At 43.8% G+C, this 16,935-nt stretch overlaps 1 protein-coding gene across 25 annotated transcripts in view; it reads right to left on the bottom strand.

Annotated features, from left to right (window-relative positions):
- NRCAM (neuronal cell adhesion molecule) overlaps positions 1–16,935 on the bottom strand; it is a 731,897-nt gene that overhangs the window by 129,193 nt on the left and 585,769 nt on the right. For all 25 annotated transcript variants that reach the window (XM_069627974.1, XM_069627975.1, XM_069627972.1 and 22 more), the window contains 3 exons: positions 16,513–16,656; positions 16,083–16,194; positions 1,918–2,084 (listed from right to left, as the gene is read on the bottom strand). In XM_069627974.1, coding sequence (XP_069484075.1) covers positions 1,918–2,084; positions 16,083–16,194; positions 16,513–16,656 — 423 coding nt within the window. The remainder of the gene's footprint in view (positions 1–1,917; positions 2,085–16,082; positions 16,195–16,512; positions 16,657–16,935) is intronic.

Here is a 16,935-nt window from a genome sequence, read left to right as displayed (position 1 = left end):
ATATCAATGTTACAGTAAGCAAGCTTCGGGTGAGCTTACATCAGCAAATTAAGAAACCGTTAATTGAACAGTGATTAGCTGAACAGGGACTTCTCTTCATTAAATATTTATTTGGTTTCTACATTTCCTGTAACTGTAATGCTATATTTGCTGATAAATGTTTCTAAAATCTATTTAGGATGGCCTCTAATGGGTTCTATTGTTATTTGGTCGAGCATATGTTGAACTTCCATAATGAAATCATAGAACCTTATGTCTCGGCATAACCATCTAAATACATATCGAAAACTTCCACAATCAAACCACTCACCTGCCTTGGGAAATGACTAAACAAAAGAATAGCGTTAGATGACAACATGCTCCAGAATATTTTTTAAATAATCATTTAGATTTTTTAAGCCACAGTGGGAGGCCCATTAACACAGCCAAACTTATGCTGACACATAATTATTTCCAATTTGATGTTTGATTATTGTATTCAGACCTAGGGAACTGCCATGGGTTCCTGATTTGCAACAGCTGCTGCTAATTTAGTCCTGAGGCATTAGGAACAACCCACGCGTGGGTGAATACATTAGAGGAGTGGAATGCATTTGCATTCCTCCGGGCTAGTTACATACATTATTTATTTATTATGTGGGTTGATGGCATTGAGTTGTTGGAAGAGTTTATTGATACACTGAATAAATAGCAAGCACAATGCACCATTTACCATGGTTTTTTGGAGACATATTTAAATGCAATTTCCCATAAAGAACACAATTGAGGCCATGATATCCCATAAAAAGGCTAGAAACAGTATTTTATCTGCATAGCGTTCACATCTCAAAGGGCAAACTGCTACTAGTGTACATGGTACATTTTGAAGGGCAACGCCGAGATTATCAGCAAGAGTCACACCAGACGGTGATGGCGATGTAAGCAGAGCAGATCTGGAAAACATGACTTGAGGTCTGACCAGGACGAAGCAGATGAGTGTCCCAGAATAAGGCTGGGGGCACATCATCAAAGAATGGAGGGTCACTTTGAATTGTCTGGAGCGATAAGTCGGGGTCTAAAATGCCTTTACGCCATGATTTACCTCTCCGGCCCATTTTGCAGCCCTGGCAAGGCAAAGAAGGGTCAAGGAGTGGCGAGGATATCTATGTCATGCTGACCTGCACCTTAATGTCAGTGCACTTGGTTTTACACCAGCAAGTGATTCCTTTTACCCCTGCATGTGTGTGGAGGGCTGGACAAAGGGGATTAAGGTGCTTGGTCTGGCCCTATATGCACATATATATATATATATATATATATATATATAGTGATATATCGCTCAGTTGAGTGCGAAGCGCGTTGTTTGCAGGTCGTGCCCCACGGCGTCCGGTCTCTGTCCGTCTGTATTTTGCTGCCTCCTGTGCATTTCTTTTTTTTGCACAGCTTCGTTTTTGTTTATTTAATAAAATACCCCCTTTGTACTTCTTACATGGTGGTTTTTTTCCATTATTGACCTTGGAGTTTTGCATTTGCCTCTGGCTCGCGGGAGTGCGCTTCATCCTCTCCTCCTTTCTTTTTGATATATATATATATGTATATACAGGAAATATGGCCATTTATCAGAGGATGAAGATGAGCTAAAGACTTTCATAAAAAAAACTTGCATTACATACAGAAAGCAACTTTTTTTTACAAGACAATTTACACAAACAGGTATGTGCATAGAAATAAAAGAAATACTTTATCACAGTAAGCGGCGAGACAGTGGATGCAAGTACACAGTGACAGGCAATGATGGTACACGGGGAGAGATGATCTGAACATGTCAGCGAGACAGGCAATGAATAGATGTGTATAGAGTTAGGCAATGGTTGTATAGGCAATGCATGCACAACACTATAAAACACTCCACACAGAGCACCCTTAGTGGCTGCTTACCCTTGACTTCTAGATTGACCACGTTCTGTGCCACTCCCAGACTATTTGTTGCTATACACGTATATGTCCCACTGCTGTCTTTCTGTGCCACGGGTACTTCCAATGTTCCATTTTCATGCAAGACATAAGGGTCTCCAGCGATATTGTTACCCTGGGATCCTTTAAACCTTCAAACAATAAAAGGGCACAGATTGAAAAAGGCGCAATGAACATTCTTTACAAGCATCATGGCAGCACCAAACTATTTACTACTGTGCCTTTCACTGCAAACATGGCCTGCATTTGCCATCTCCAATCAATCACTTCCAATTAGCCTGCTGCTAAGGGACAGAATAGTTGAAAAACTCTACCACTTCTATTGTATTATTATGATAACAACAGGATAAGCTCGCTGGCGAGAGTATAGCGGTGGATATCATGGTATGTTCCAAAATGTGACACGCTGCCTCGACCAAAATTTTAGTAGGCTCCTCTCCTGAAAATGAAAAGCGAGCCATAGTATGTGTTTGCATTTGGGTGTAATGGAGAACTCATGCAATACAAGTTTGTTTTTTGCAGAAGCCTATTCTAGTAGGCCAGACTTTTACTCCTGTGTTTTAGTTACATTTTTTGCAAAACATGTTCACTACTGGTGGGATACCGGCAAACAGTGCCACTGTCTCTGTCGCCTGATATCCCGCTATTACCGGGGGCAGCGGTAACTCGCTATTTCAAGGAGTCCCATAGACTCCATGGGATGGGGTTGCCGGAATTACTGGTGCCGGTAATTAAAGCAATTCTTTTCTGATAAGGACCTGAACTACCGGCAGGTCAGGCCTGCCAGTGGATAAAAGCCCCTAGCAGCAAGCTTGTGGTTGGCTGGACCGGTAAAGTGCCGGTACATGAAAATATCGATCTGCAAACCTATAATGAGGCCCATGGATGCCAATAGAGGGAAATCTCATCACAATAGGGGGGTGGGAGAACACTCGCCACCTCTAAAAATGAGATCTTTGATCACATGATAAGCACATTAAGACCAATACCTAATGCCCAAAAGGGCACATGAACCTTGTAACTATTGCATTTTAAATATTAACAGCCACGCTCGGTGTATGAATTTTGGCACCCTGTATACTTCAGCCTTATCGTCCGGTTGCCTACAAAACTCTAGCAATGCAAAAGATGCCTAATTCGCGCTGTTCTTAGGATAGGCATTAGTGAAGCGCATCTCGGGGCTCTTAAACGCGGACAAAGAAAAAGGAAGTGAATTTCTGTTTCTTCGCTGGTACCACAAAGCGGGAGAATATTTGAGTTGTTAGTGCCCCAAGAGTAAGTGCCAGCATACGACTGCCCATCCTAAAGTTTAGGTAAAGTGTTTGGGCAAATGGGGGGGTTGAGTAGGTGAAGGTATTCCTCGAAACCAAACTCCATTTTGTTTCTTAGATAACAGGAGCCCAATTTCAGCCTTTCACAGGCATTCACCACAATCATCCTTGTATAGGACTTGCTCATTCCTCTGCCTCAACCTGCACTCAGTCTTTGACAGACTCTATCTCGCCTTCTTTGTTCCCGCCTTGACACTGCCTCTTCCCTCCTCTCTAGTGCATCTGCACTAGTCTTTCCACTAACCTCTGCATCGTGACTTCCAGCCTTTTCCAGATTACTCTCCACAGACTTTTTGCTATCTTTCTATGCCTCTTCAAGCGCCAAACGATTTAATATTCACCTTCCTTTATACACTGATGTCGCCTACAACCTCCTTTATATCCTCCTCAGCCCCCCTGCTCTTCGTCTCTTTTCTCCATTATGCCTTCTTCTCCTCTGCACTTCTCTGTGTCTCTATGGCCACTTATCTCCAGTCTCCCTCTCACTTACCAAATCCAAACTCCCACATCGTGGCAAAAATAATCCTTTCCTTTGGTAAGGGTTCAATTATTAGGCGTCGATGTGTTTTTGGTGTGACAGGATTGTTTTGTTGGAGTCAGCAGTGAGCAGCATCATTCCAGCAAATGAGCACAGTATTGTGGACCAAGCTGTCAACCTGCTTGCAATATTTCTGCTGCTCACAGGGCTGTGCAGAAACACATGCAGGGGCCCCCGGAACACCTGTAAGCTGGTCAGGAAAACCAAGCTATGGATTATACCAGTCACACCACAAGTGTGTTGTAGGACATGTAAAAATACCGGGCCTCCTCAAAGGGGAAGAAGGCATGGTCATTACCTTGTGGCGGTCCACTGCCAAACATTCAGGGCATGGAAGACTAGGTTAGGGGATCCCCTACACACAAGTCCTGGATCCAGTATTGCATAGCTGGTGGCAGAAACTGGCACCCATGGCCTCCCCACCCTCTACAATAAGACACAGGTAGGGGACTTCATCACACACCGCACACTGATGCATTGTTTCCCTGTGCATTGGACGATATGGCTGGATGCTTGTGTGAATGTTCAACATGTGAATGAACAGTTACATGCCTTTCTTTTTTTTTTATTGAATGTGTCCATGTTTTTACATGAAAACCTGTAGATATAAAATACAGTAAACAAGTAATATAAAACAATATATTGTAATTAAATATAAAAGAATTAAAATCTCAGATTAAAATGTGCACCGTAGTCAAGCAAATTCTTATATAAATAGAAATAATGCACAATACAATAAATATGATGTAAACAATTTAAAAAGTTCCCACGAATGATTGGAGGTATAAGCAAGGAAGAATTAATCTGATTTAAGAATGTCCTCTATGCATTAAATAGAGGCCAGAATGAAAGAAACGCGTTTACCTACTAAAATCTCTTTCCAGAATTCATCAGCCCTATAAAATCTTATACCATATAGAAATGTATTCAAATATTTCTTTGACTTTGACTGTTACTGTGGTCCAACACTGCATGTTGTGTTATGCCTGTAATCAAATAGGTACACAGGATCCTATTTATATGTACCACATCTTACTCCACCAATAGGAACATAGATTATATTATAAAAGAAGGATAAGATGGTAAACTTTCTCTACTTCCACCCCTCCTTCTCCCCCAACGATTAGACACCTCTGACAGATTCTCCGGCACTACAGGTCTTGACAACATAGACTGCGTGCAACATTCCAAATTTCAAAAAACATTTTTGTTTAATACAGAATATTTAAATTAAAACATAAGATACTACCCACACCTAACACAGTGTACACAACTACCACTAAAACCTACAAAATCTAAAAAGCTAAATTTCAAATAAACCACTTTATAAATGGACACAGACGAAATCACATATCACAGTACATAGAAAAAACCTAAATGTGTCTCTAAAACAACATATAATCCCAACATGTTTCTGTTCTTTAAAGCCCCTTTCGGGCGAACATTCTTCAGGGGAACCTTTAAAACATCCAATATTCTTCTCAACACCGTGTTGAATGGGTAGTTTCAGGCAACCAGCCTTAATGTGGTGAATCTTCAACGCACGTCTGTAAATGACAGATAGGCTAATTTTTCTTCATTGAAAAACCAAGATACTTCAAAAGGCGTCTCAATCCGCTGAAAATATCGTCACACCTTCACGCAAGTGAAGCCACCCACAACGTGGGGCAAGGGGAGGAAATCCCTTGTAATGACAACCAAGTCTGCAGATGATTACAAAAGAGGACGCAGAACCAATCTCTAGATTAGGAGAAACAAACTCCTCGCTAATGACTCGCGGGGTTTGAAAGAAGACCGTGCAGCACCAGCATGTGTTTTCACCAAGTGCAGCAAAACGCTCACCACTTTTACTAGGAAGTTGTGGGTGGCTTCACTTGCGTGAAGGTGTGACGATATTTTCGGCGGATTGAGACGCCTTTTGAAGTATCTTGGTTTTTCAATGAAGAAAAATTAGCCTATCTGTCATTTACAGACGTGCGTTGAAGATTCACCACATTAAGGCTGGTTGCCTGAAACTACCCATTCAACACGGTGTTGAGAAGAATAGTGGATGTTTAAAAGGTTCCCCTGAAGAATGTTCGCCCGAAAGGGGCTTTAAAGAACAGAAACATGTTGGGATTATATGTTGTTTTAGTGACACATTTAGGTTTTTTCTATGTACTGTGATATGTGATTTCGTCTGTGTCGATTTGTAAAGTGGTTTATTTGAAATTTAGCTTTTTAGATTTTGTAGGTTTTAGTGGTAGTTTTGTACACTGTGTTAGGTGTGGGTAGTATCTTATGTTTTAATTTAAATATTCTGTATTAAACAAAAATGTTTTTTGAAATTTGGAATGTTGCACACAGTCTATGTTGTCAAGACCTGTAGTGCCAGAGAATCTGTCAGAGGTGTCTAATCGTTGGGGGAGAAGGAGGGGTGGAAGTAGAGAAAGTTTACCATCTTATCCTTCTGTTGTGTTACGCCTACCACGTCTGTTTGGTGGAAAGGCATTCTGATTCCCCGTCGCAGTTGTGAGATCCTTCACAAAAACAAACCATTAATAAGTGTGGATGATGGGAGTCAAATGGAGTCCTCAAAGGCAGCGGTCGAAGTGAGCGGGAGCGGTCGGGAGCGGTGCTCCTCTACTTTTTTAAATGACTTTTTACAGCTCCTATACTTTTATTTTAAAAAGAAACCGTTCCAGAATGGTTTAGTTTTAAAATCGAAGTGTAGGAAGAAGTTGACACTTGCACTTTAAGTGCACTGCACTGGACGTTACCTTAAACAGCAGGTGCAAGTATTTGGGGGTTTGTATTGTGTGTGGGAGGGGGCGTGGTGATGAGGTTTGTGGGGAGTGGGTGCAGGCCAGCAGGGAACATAGTTCCACTACTTCTTTTCGTACACCTCGACCACTGCTCAAAGCGGAAAAGCCCACATCACCTATAAGATCAATTGCAGATCGCCTACTGACATTTCTGAGAGATGAGCTTGATTCTGCAATCTCTACTGGTGAAAGACCTTGTTTAGGCATACACCGTGGAAGGTGTTTCACGAGGGAAGAGTCCCTTTAGAGCAGTTGACGAATGCCTCCTCCTGAGTTTCCAGGTGTGTGCAGACATGCCCCGCTCACTCAGTAACCAGGGACGGCGCGTCTTCTCATCAGGGAAGATATGGCCGCCTGCGGGGAAGAGATGCAACTGGAACAGCTGCTGCATGAGCATTAACAGCGACAGAAATACATATAGTTGATTGCCTCGAGCGGGCCTAGACGGGAGGCTGGAAATCAAAATCATGGCCCATGTACGTAAAGCATCCGCTCTTAAGGGACGTGCATAATTCTCAAACTTCCTTGGAGGTGAACATGGGTGATTAAGAAAGCCAAGGCTGGAATTACTCCATACTATTTGCTTTAACGTGTTCGATGTATTGATGAACCAGCACAGCATAATGACCAACCACACTGGTACCTCTCTATAAATACACCTATATGCTGTAGGTGTTCTTTCAAGAACTAGAAAGCAAGATCAAGAAGAGGACGTGCTAATTACTGACACCTGGCACAGGTAGCCTCAGGGACTATGTAGTATAATGGGGAGCATATGGTGCCACAGTATAGACCCTCTGAGTCAGGTGTTTGTTATGACCTCTGTCTCTAAAGCCTACGTGTGTTTCTAATTAGATCTATATTAGCTCCTGAAAGGACTGAGAACGTTGACGGACACTTAAGACATTGGGAAACCAGTAAGCCTTGATGGTTATCAGGTTGGGTTACCCCACATCATGGCTCAAAAAAGTAGACATATCGGCTGGCAAAGAGTGCAGAGCAATGCTGCTTGTGCACCGTCCAGAGACTTTGGGCACCCTCAAACTGTCCGCCCTGAAGAGATTGGGGAGCACATTTATCAAGTACAGTAATAGCACCTTTGGTTTCAACCTTTGCTCTCGAAGAGTTAATCCAATAGCGGAGTCATAGGTTTTCACCTATGAACAAAACACTGGCTCCATTTAATAATCGCACATGACTGCCAACAGGAGACACTGAAGCAACCAAGACTACCTGTATAAATTGTTGCTTGGGATGAGTACAAATTGCCATAGTTTCAAGTGGCCATCCTGATCAATCGGCTTCGTGATAACCTGGGCATCACAGGTCAGGCCTTGGAGTGGTTGAACTCCTTCTTCTTGGTTCGACCATCCCAGGTCCAACTTGGGTCCTTTCTCTCCACCACCTCTCTCTCCACATGTGGTGTTTCTGAGGGCTCTAACCTCTCTCCCTGGCTCTTCAATGTCTATTTGGCCCCTTTGGCCCACATGATCTCTATCTTCTCCTCCAACTTTCAGTGTTATGCAGATGACACTCAGCTCTTTTTCAGGCTCCCCTCAGCCCCCTCTCCTCTCTCGCTCATTCCTGACTGTCAATGCGTGATTCAGGATTGGTGTGCCTCCAACTATCTCCCTCTTAATGCCAGTAAGACTGAGACCCTTCTCATTGGGACCCCTGCTCCCGCTTTTCCTCTCTCACTCTGGCCGCCCTCCATGTCAGGCAAAAAACTTGCAGTCATTTTCGATTCCACTCTGTCCTTATCTCCTCACATCACAGACCTTGCCAAGAAGGCCCACTACCAGCTGCACCTCCTCAGAGGTATTCTTCCTTTTCTTACTTTCCCCCAGACGGTCACTGTCTTCAGAGCCCTAGTTCTCCCCAGGCTGGACTACTGCAACAGCCTCTTTCTCAATCTGCCTTCCTCTACTCTCCCCCATCTGCAACTAATCCAGAACAGGACTGTGAGATTTATCCTTGGCCTCAAGCCCAGGGACTGTATCTCTCCAGCCCTGAAATATCTCCACTGGCTCCCATTGGCTGCAAGGATCAAGTTCCAGACCCTCTGCATCGTCCACAAGGCTTTCTGGGGATGGGGCTCGCACTACATCCAACTCTCTCTTCCATATACCTTCCTTCTCGAGCCCTTTGCTCAGCTACTTCCAACTCCCCGAGTTCAGACGCTTCTCCAGGCAGAGAGTGGGGGGTGCGGTGTATATCTCTTTCTTCTGCAGGTGCCTCCCTCTGGAATGGCCTCCCTGCCCCTCTCAAATTTGAGCCTGACCACCTGAAGTTCCGGAAGCTGTTCAGGACCTTCCTTTTCTCCTCTGTTTTTTCTCTCTCTCACCTGCTGACCTACCTATCAGCTGAGCCGACTGGTTGGTTGGTTACCCTCAGAGCCTCACTGGGTACCAGGTTCCTCCTTGATCAGTCGCCACTGCACTGCCTCCGGGCCTACCGATCACTTAACCTCTACAGCCGCCTGCCTCCTTGCACTTACTCTGGGCGGCGCTGCCCAGGCTTCACTCACTCAGAGCAATCCTGCCCTGATTGCACTTGCCCTCTCCTCTCCCTGGCACTTCCCTCTCTCGCTTCCCCGTGCACGTTTATGCTGTCGCACTTGCACAATCTGATTGACACAAGCCTAGTAAGACTGTTTGTCCTGTCCTCCTTGTGTCTCCCCGTCCCCTTTGTCTTGTCGCACCTAGAAACACTTGTGCACAGGTGCATTATAAATGACATATATCATATCACACTGAAATCCTGCTCATCAGATTAAGGCAAAAGATGGCTGCCACGGCTAGAACAAACCACGTGTCTACCATTAAAGGTGCTCCAATGAGAACGGCTCGTAAAGGAAAGACGCTCGGTTGCCTTAATGAACTGTATACTGTCATTTACTCCTTAAGTCTTGCTGTGTCCATCAAGCGGGTCCATTCCATTGCAGCCTATATCCAACTGTTCCGCAGAAGGAAACCTTTCCTGGTGATCTGGCATTGGTGTGGCCTATGCATATGATTACATGTGTCTCTTAAATTTGGCCTAAGTCAAATATCTTATCAGTTTCCAGCCACAGTGACAACGGACAGATGGTGAAAAGAGTTGCATTGTCCTTGCCACCTTCTTGTGAATGCACCCACTCGGGAGCCGCAAATGTATGGTATATGTTGATGTCTACCTAGAGGCAAACAAACCACTTTTTGCTGGGGTGCTCACGAATGTTGTAAGGGCATGCAATAGCGTGATTCACTCACGGTGTGTACAAACGTACTGACTAGCTTGTTCACAGAATACCTTCAGAATTGAGCAATTTGGACCAAATAAGAGTTACCTCTTATTTGGTCCAAATTCCTCAATTCTGTTTCACAAATACTGATTTTCTTCTCATGAAGGTTCAAGGCATTGATCATTTCAGAAATGGGGCATTGAGGTACTGGACACTGTGAACCCCAATAATCCGGGGCAGAGATCTGTGTGGAACTAATCAACAACAGCTTTGAATCCAAGTCGGTTCATAGAAAAAAGTGTTTTGTAGTTTCTACTACACATAATGTCACTATGAACAACAGTCATACTAAACATGTTTGCACAATGAATTGTGAAGAGGAATGGTGCACTTAGGGGAAAGGACGGTCAAGAAATATTTCTTACGCAATGCCTCAAAGCGATGGTGTCAGTGGAGACTTCAAGAGAGGTATCTGGCTATAATAAGATTGAGGAAATAGAAATGTCATGACTGTCCTCTCCACCACAACTTGTCAGGATCACTGTTATGACATCTGTCCGAGCTTTCAGCACATGAGTTCATTGGCCGTCAATACTTGGGCTTGTCATGTGCCATCGAGCGACCTTTGGCAAGACTGCGCCGTGCTACAAACCCTGACTAACTTTACCCACATTTTCATAGCTGGGGATCAGCATGCAAAACAGGCCAAAAAAAGTGGTATCATTTGACCGATATGACAGCGGGAGCTAAAATGATATCTCATAGCATTTGACAATGGAGTCACGGCATGACCTTTGACCTAGGTGATGGGCCATTTTACATTTGTTTAAGTCATCTTTCTGAAAGCTGGAGGCTCCACTAGGTTAGTAAGCAGTGATGAAATACAGGCACATAAAGCTAACTAGTCAAATATGTAAAAAAAAAAAAAAAATTGAATAAGGTTTCAGGGAGAAATCATCACAAAAAAGGTGTCCCACAAGTTCCGACCCTTTGACATAGATTTCGCATTTTTACTGTCCTAATAACTTTAATTTTCTTGACAAGTGGTCTGTGGTATCACGGAAAAGCATTGATATGATATGATGGGTTTTTTTGCGCGGACCCGGGGACTGAACCTGTTGTGCTCCGTGTTGCCTTGTTTCCAAGGCGAGCACGTTGCAGATTGAGCTATCCTCCCATTGCTGAACATGAAAAAGAAATGTGGGCTTGTCCACTTTGCTTTATGGTGTCTTTCCTATACTGTGGCATCATGTACACAGGGGGTGGGACAATTGTAATAGAAAATGTCCAGCAACTCAAGGGCCCATGAGGGCACTTACCACAGGCCTAGTTGTTGTCATTACCAGTGGGGTTTATCCATGCCCCCCCGCCCCGATTTATGTCGCCATTAGCACCCATAAGTAAAAATATGTGGGTGTTTTTTTGGTATCCAGTCATTTTTCCTAAAACATAGTTTCGAATGCCAAAAGTTTTGAAATAAATGCATCCAAAAATGCATTTTTTTGTAGGTAAAGTCTTTTTTTACTAAAATGGGTGTTAAGGTGTAAAAAACCGGAGCTGGAAAACGGGGGCTGTGGGGACCCTCCCATTAGCCCCACCATTAAAAAAAAAAAAAATGCATTTTTTCGACGCATTTTTATTTGAAACTTTGCCATTCGAAACTATGGCATTTGAAAATATCACTATAAACCGTTTTTTCGATTAAAACAAATGCCTTTCACGAAATTACGCTTTCAGGCAGGCCCTCACCCATCAAGGGAATGGTGACCCAAACAAAGATGGCCGCCAAGGAAATAAAGGGTGCTTTACTCAATGGCCCTTCCAACAAATAGGAGACCAGTAGTGACAGTAGACAAGGAAAGAAGAGTTAAAGGCATGGCAACTGAAGGCGGGCAATCGGGCGAGGAGCCGTAAGCGGAGAGGGGAGGCCTCAAGCTTTGCACACAGTGGCACGGAAGCACATGTGAGTGTTATGCTCACAAATAACACTGTTTGTGTAGACAACAGGATATAACTACGGTCTTGATTTGTTTGCACTTAACATCCTTAGAGGTATAGCCCTACCTAATACCCATGACAGTATTTTTGCTAAAATAACCTCAAGTTTGCTGGTAACTTCTGATGGACGAGGATTCACTCGTGCGGGAAACCTTGCCAGACTGAATACGGTGGCAATGTATTCATGCAAAGGATAAATATCTCCTACCTGAGCCCTTGACCACACATGCTTTTCTCATTACCAATCATGTTATTATGCCCACACGGATTACTATAAAAAGCAGACATCCAGTCAAAACCAACAGCCTTAGAAGTGGGCATTGATTTGTAAGACATATATTTATTTAAATAGCAGGCTTCAAAACACAGCAAACTCAAAATAAGTCTCGGGAGGATATCTCAGGGGCAACGCGCTCGCCTTGGAAGCAAGACAACACGGAGACCCACAGGTTCGATCCCCAGGTCCGTGCTTAGAAACCTCCGGGTATTAAGCGCGTTATAAATAACCTATCATATCATACCAATCATATAAAAAGAGTTTGCAAGCTGTACTGGCACACATGAAATGCTAGGTCCGCGCTCAGTAAATACCATGACAATTATAATAATGGAATGCTGGCAGAGCTCATGCCCGCCGTGGGACACAATAACCAAGCAGACAGCAGAACTCTACCCCGATATTGATTTTAGCCAAAATGATTGGGGACGTTCAGTGATTCAATCACAGATGGGATAAAACATTGAAAATTTGTGTAGAACACATTAAAATCCGATTTCATTTTGACATGGTGTTTAGATGAATAGTTAGTGTCTGCATGCCTAGATTAATTCATTCTTTTCACATATTTAGGTGCAATCACGATAGGGGTGGCCGGCTGATTTTTGAGTTCATTTTTGGTTTGTTTGATTCTGTCTCTTGGATGCAATTTTCTAGAATTGACTCCTGTTTCATCTGTACTATAAGATGCACTTTGTTATACATTTGTAGGTGTCTTAGCATCAGTAATAGTGTTTGATAATAGTTTTTTTTTTTTAACAAATGTGTGTGTGTTTGACCTCGACCAATGAGGTAAAGATGAAAAAAGTTGAAAGGAAATGAAATGGAAATAATTGGTTTATATTTGTTGTCTGATAGGAGCAATATACTGTAATTATTAACAGTAGAATTCCAAGGATGTCTGTTATTACTCCATCAATTTCACCTGCAAATTAGTCTTGAAGCAATGTCAGAAGGACACATAACTATGCCGCTGTTTCGCGCCATGCTGCAACAGCCAAGTTCCGAAATGGAAGATTTGTTTGAGCTCGCAGCTGTGAATCAGTGTTGCCTCCGGAGGGTTCATTAGGGGCACGAGAGCCTCGGAGAAACCTGCTCGATTATTGATAGCATTTCTTGTAACCAAAAATGGAACAAGGTACCATGACACTGGGGCCATCTGCAAGGGTTCTAATTCCTGGTCCGACACGGCTTGACTGCAGGATTGCTCATGTCTGATTGGTGGACAAAGGTCGGTACATCGTTCCGCAAGCTATTAGAACATATTTACTATAAGATATATGCGCAAAGTAGCCTTTGAGTGAAATGTGTATCTGTAATAGGCACACACAGCTAACACATGGCTTTTAGAATTGAGCAACAAGGTAAGCTTTTGATTCCAGTGTGGGTCCATTTTTATGATATGGCGTCCCTACACGCGAAGAAATCCTACAAGGGTCTACTAGGAATTGAGTGCATTGGTTATCAGTGGCAAATGGAGGGCAAGTGAAATCTAGAACAGCTGTGGGAGAAAGAACGACCTGCCTAAGGTGGGCGAATACCACGGAACACAAGAAGGACGCAGACCGACCAAATAGTCCCATATGGAAACTGAAGAGAAAGCTACAAATTTACAAAGTCAACGGGTTGTATTACCTCTGAGATGTCGGGAGCGAACATTGAAGGGTCAGTTTGGGCAACCACTGTGCAGTTTTTACATTTTAAAATCGTATTAAAAATGTCCTCTGCTCTTGTACAAAATGGCCAACTGCTCAGGAAACGCAGTTCCACAGAGGGAATTCCAAATAATTATGAATGCTTGACAGATAAATATTTGTGGAAGGATCCTGCACTCAAGGAACCGAAGTTAAATTGCATGTCTGCTTGTGATTACAATGATCACCACTACTTTAAGGGAAGGGGATGTTGTTGTGTGCCAACAAGTTCCTGGTAATACACCGAAAAAGGTAGACAGGAAGATCCAATCCTCATAGACGTTACCCTGCTGAAGAGGCAAATCTACCCTGCGCCAGGGGGCTGCGATGTCTGCACCGAAACGCAATGCCCAGTCAGTCTTCTGCCGAATGATCAAATGACCTGGTCAACATACGCCGCTGCAACCCTGCACATTGTCTCCCACAGCACCCCGGTGCCAACGGACCGCAGTTAATCGATTCACTCAGTGTTGCGTCTTCGTTAGTAAAATTGATCGCTCAATGTCTGGCCAATGCCTGTGGAACCTACACTGCAATGGCTGAAGTGTGTATTACTCTACAATGAATGTATGACCTCTGCCCTCTGGAAATCCCAGATCTTTGCAAGCCATAATCATTCCTTCTGGCCACATCTGGCAGATCACATTGGTCAGAGGGGCAACTTACTACATGTTACTGTGGTAGGTTTGGAGGTTAAAGGGGGAACATGGAATGGTGGAATTAGAGGTTGAGGGTTAGGAGGAGAGGAGAGTAGGGGTTTGGGAGGCTGGCCAGCTTTAAAAAAGCCAGAGTAAAATGTGGTAAGTTGCCCCAATACGGCCAGACGGACCAGATCCGTACAAGCCTGCACTCCCAGACATTGTCCACCCCAACAGGATCTGCAATGGCCTATGAGCGCACTACAGATGGTCCACGCCAATAACAGAAGACTCTCATCTCCTAAAGAAGGGCTGGATCTCCAACCCATTTGGTTCTACTGTGGCAGGGATGGATTGTGAAGATCAAAAATGCAAAAATAAATCATGTTTTACAAGAGAGAGGACAAGAGGGCAAAAAGTAGTACTAATAAAAAAGTGTAGAGGATGCATTTTTATTTATTTGTGCTACTTTCACAAATGTGCAGGTCTCCTATTCCCAAAGCTGATCGCAGAGGCTGGGCATCGGCGCAGAAGATGCGCTGGCCACCCCCCTTCCGTATATCAGAATTGAGAGCATGCTCTCAACACTCATGCATTACAGGCGCCTTGCACCCACGAGATGCTGGGAGCATATTTCACGGTGCCAGGCCCTTTAAAGGCCCCTTACTGTGAAATGTGAAAAAAATAAAGGCAGGCCTATTGCTGTTTGAGGGATAGAAATGCAAGTTTGACATCAATGGTGCAAAATGCTGCTTTCACACTTAAAACAAAGTACATGCCGGTGTGAGGGATAACCCTGCTATGCACTGCGCATGCCCCTGTCCTTGGAACAAGCACCAGTGCATGCGTTTGCTTTCTCCATATTTCAATGCGCATCTTGTTTTTGAATTGTGCAAGTGCATTGAAGTGTGCAGAAAAACCCCCTTACTTGCGCAAATGCGCAAAGGGTGTGGATGTGCATCGGACACCCTTTTTCGGCACAAGAGGTGATGTGCTAGTGCATCACATCACTTGCACCCGCACAAAATTCGCCTCTTGCTGCGAGAGAGAAGGCGCCATCATTAATTCTCACAATCTTAAAATGCACACTTAACAGGGGTAAACCTGAGTAAGCAGAGCAACATTTTAAAGTCAATGGGGGTCATTACGACCCTGGAGGTAGCCATGGCTACCCCCATACCGCATACCGGGTCTGGGTTCCCTGAATGGGGAAATACCGGGTCCTTCCAATCTTGGAGGACCCGATATTTCCCCATTCAGGGAACCCATCCCCATTCGAACCTCCATAGGGCTCAATGGGACTGGGGACCATGGTAACAACAGGCCCGTTAATAACGGGCCCGTTGTTAGCATGCTGGTCCTTTAGCGGGTCCCGCTAAGGGCGCGTTAATAATGGGCCCGTTGTTAGCATGCTGGTCCTTTAGCGGGTCCCGCTAAGGGCGCCTGGTAATACCAGGCGCCCTTAGCGGGACCCGCTAAAGGACCTCGTAATGCGGCGGTAAGGGGTTGGCGGCTCTGGCACCATTACTGGCGCCGTTAACCCCTTACCGCCAACCTTGTAATGACCCCCAATGTAACTCAGGGCTACAGATACAATTTGATATTTAAAAGAAACATGTACTTTACCATGAAATGGTTGGTCTGGGCGATCCAAAGTACGCACAATCCAGCAAAGCAGGGCGGTTTGCGATGACCCGGTACAACATGCGGGTAGTGGTAAGGATCCTGGGAGGCTCCGCTAAACAGAAGAGAAACATGGTTTATAACCCACCCTTTTTAATACTTGAAACTTAACTGCGGCAGTGGGTGCAGTGTATAGTGATACCCTAAGGAAATTCATGGCCAATATGTTCACACTTACTTAGCACGCAAGGGGTTAATCAGTGACAGCTCTTCTAATAGAGTCTAGTTGAACTAAGTTTCATAGAGCATGATACCATGCAAGAAAGACAAAAGAGTAAAATATTAATCAGATAATATTCACACATTGCTAAATACATCTGGTTGGGTCCTTCAATCAGAGTAGAAAGAGAAAAAATACTGTGACGGACCTCACCTAAAACATTGACAAACGCGTTTACTAACAAGTATCCATATTCATTGGAGGCGTTGCACTGGAAAACGGCACTCGATTGCTCTTGGATATTGGTAAAAATGATGGTGTCTCCATCTACTCTTCGGCTTGGATCCGTGGGCGCAACTGAAAACATCAAATGAAATATTAATCGGCGCAACCTATCGACTTGCAAATCAGAGCCACTGACAATATGTATGCTTTTTGTTCAGTGTCAAAAGAAAAATATAAAATAAAGAGAAATACATTTTAAAAAAAACATTAAAAACAATAGTTTTCTATGATCCTACAATTTCTTTGGCTCCAACCTCTGCTCAGTAATTATTTTAATGCATAGATCAAGGCATGGTTTTGAGTTAACTTCTATTCTTCCAACAGCTGAAATTATAGATGTAAAACCAATGT

This window comes from Ambystoma mexicanum, chromosome 12 (assembly GCF_040938575.1).
Source record: "Ambystoma mexicanum isolate Mex_15411 chromosome 12, UKY_AmexF1_1, whole genome shotgun sequence".
Taxonomy (NCBI): Eukaryota; Metazoa; Chordata; class Amphibia; order Caudata; family Ambystomatidae; genus Ambystoma; species Ambystoma mexicanum.
Note: the sequence above shows the minus strand (reverse complement) of the source record. Positions and strands in the feature narration are given on the sequence as shown.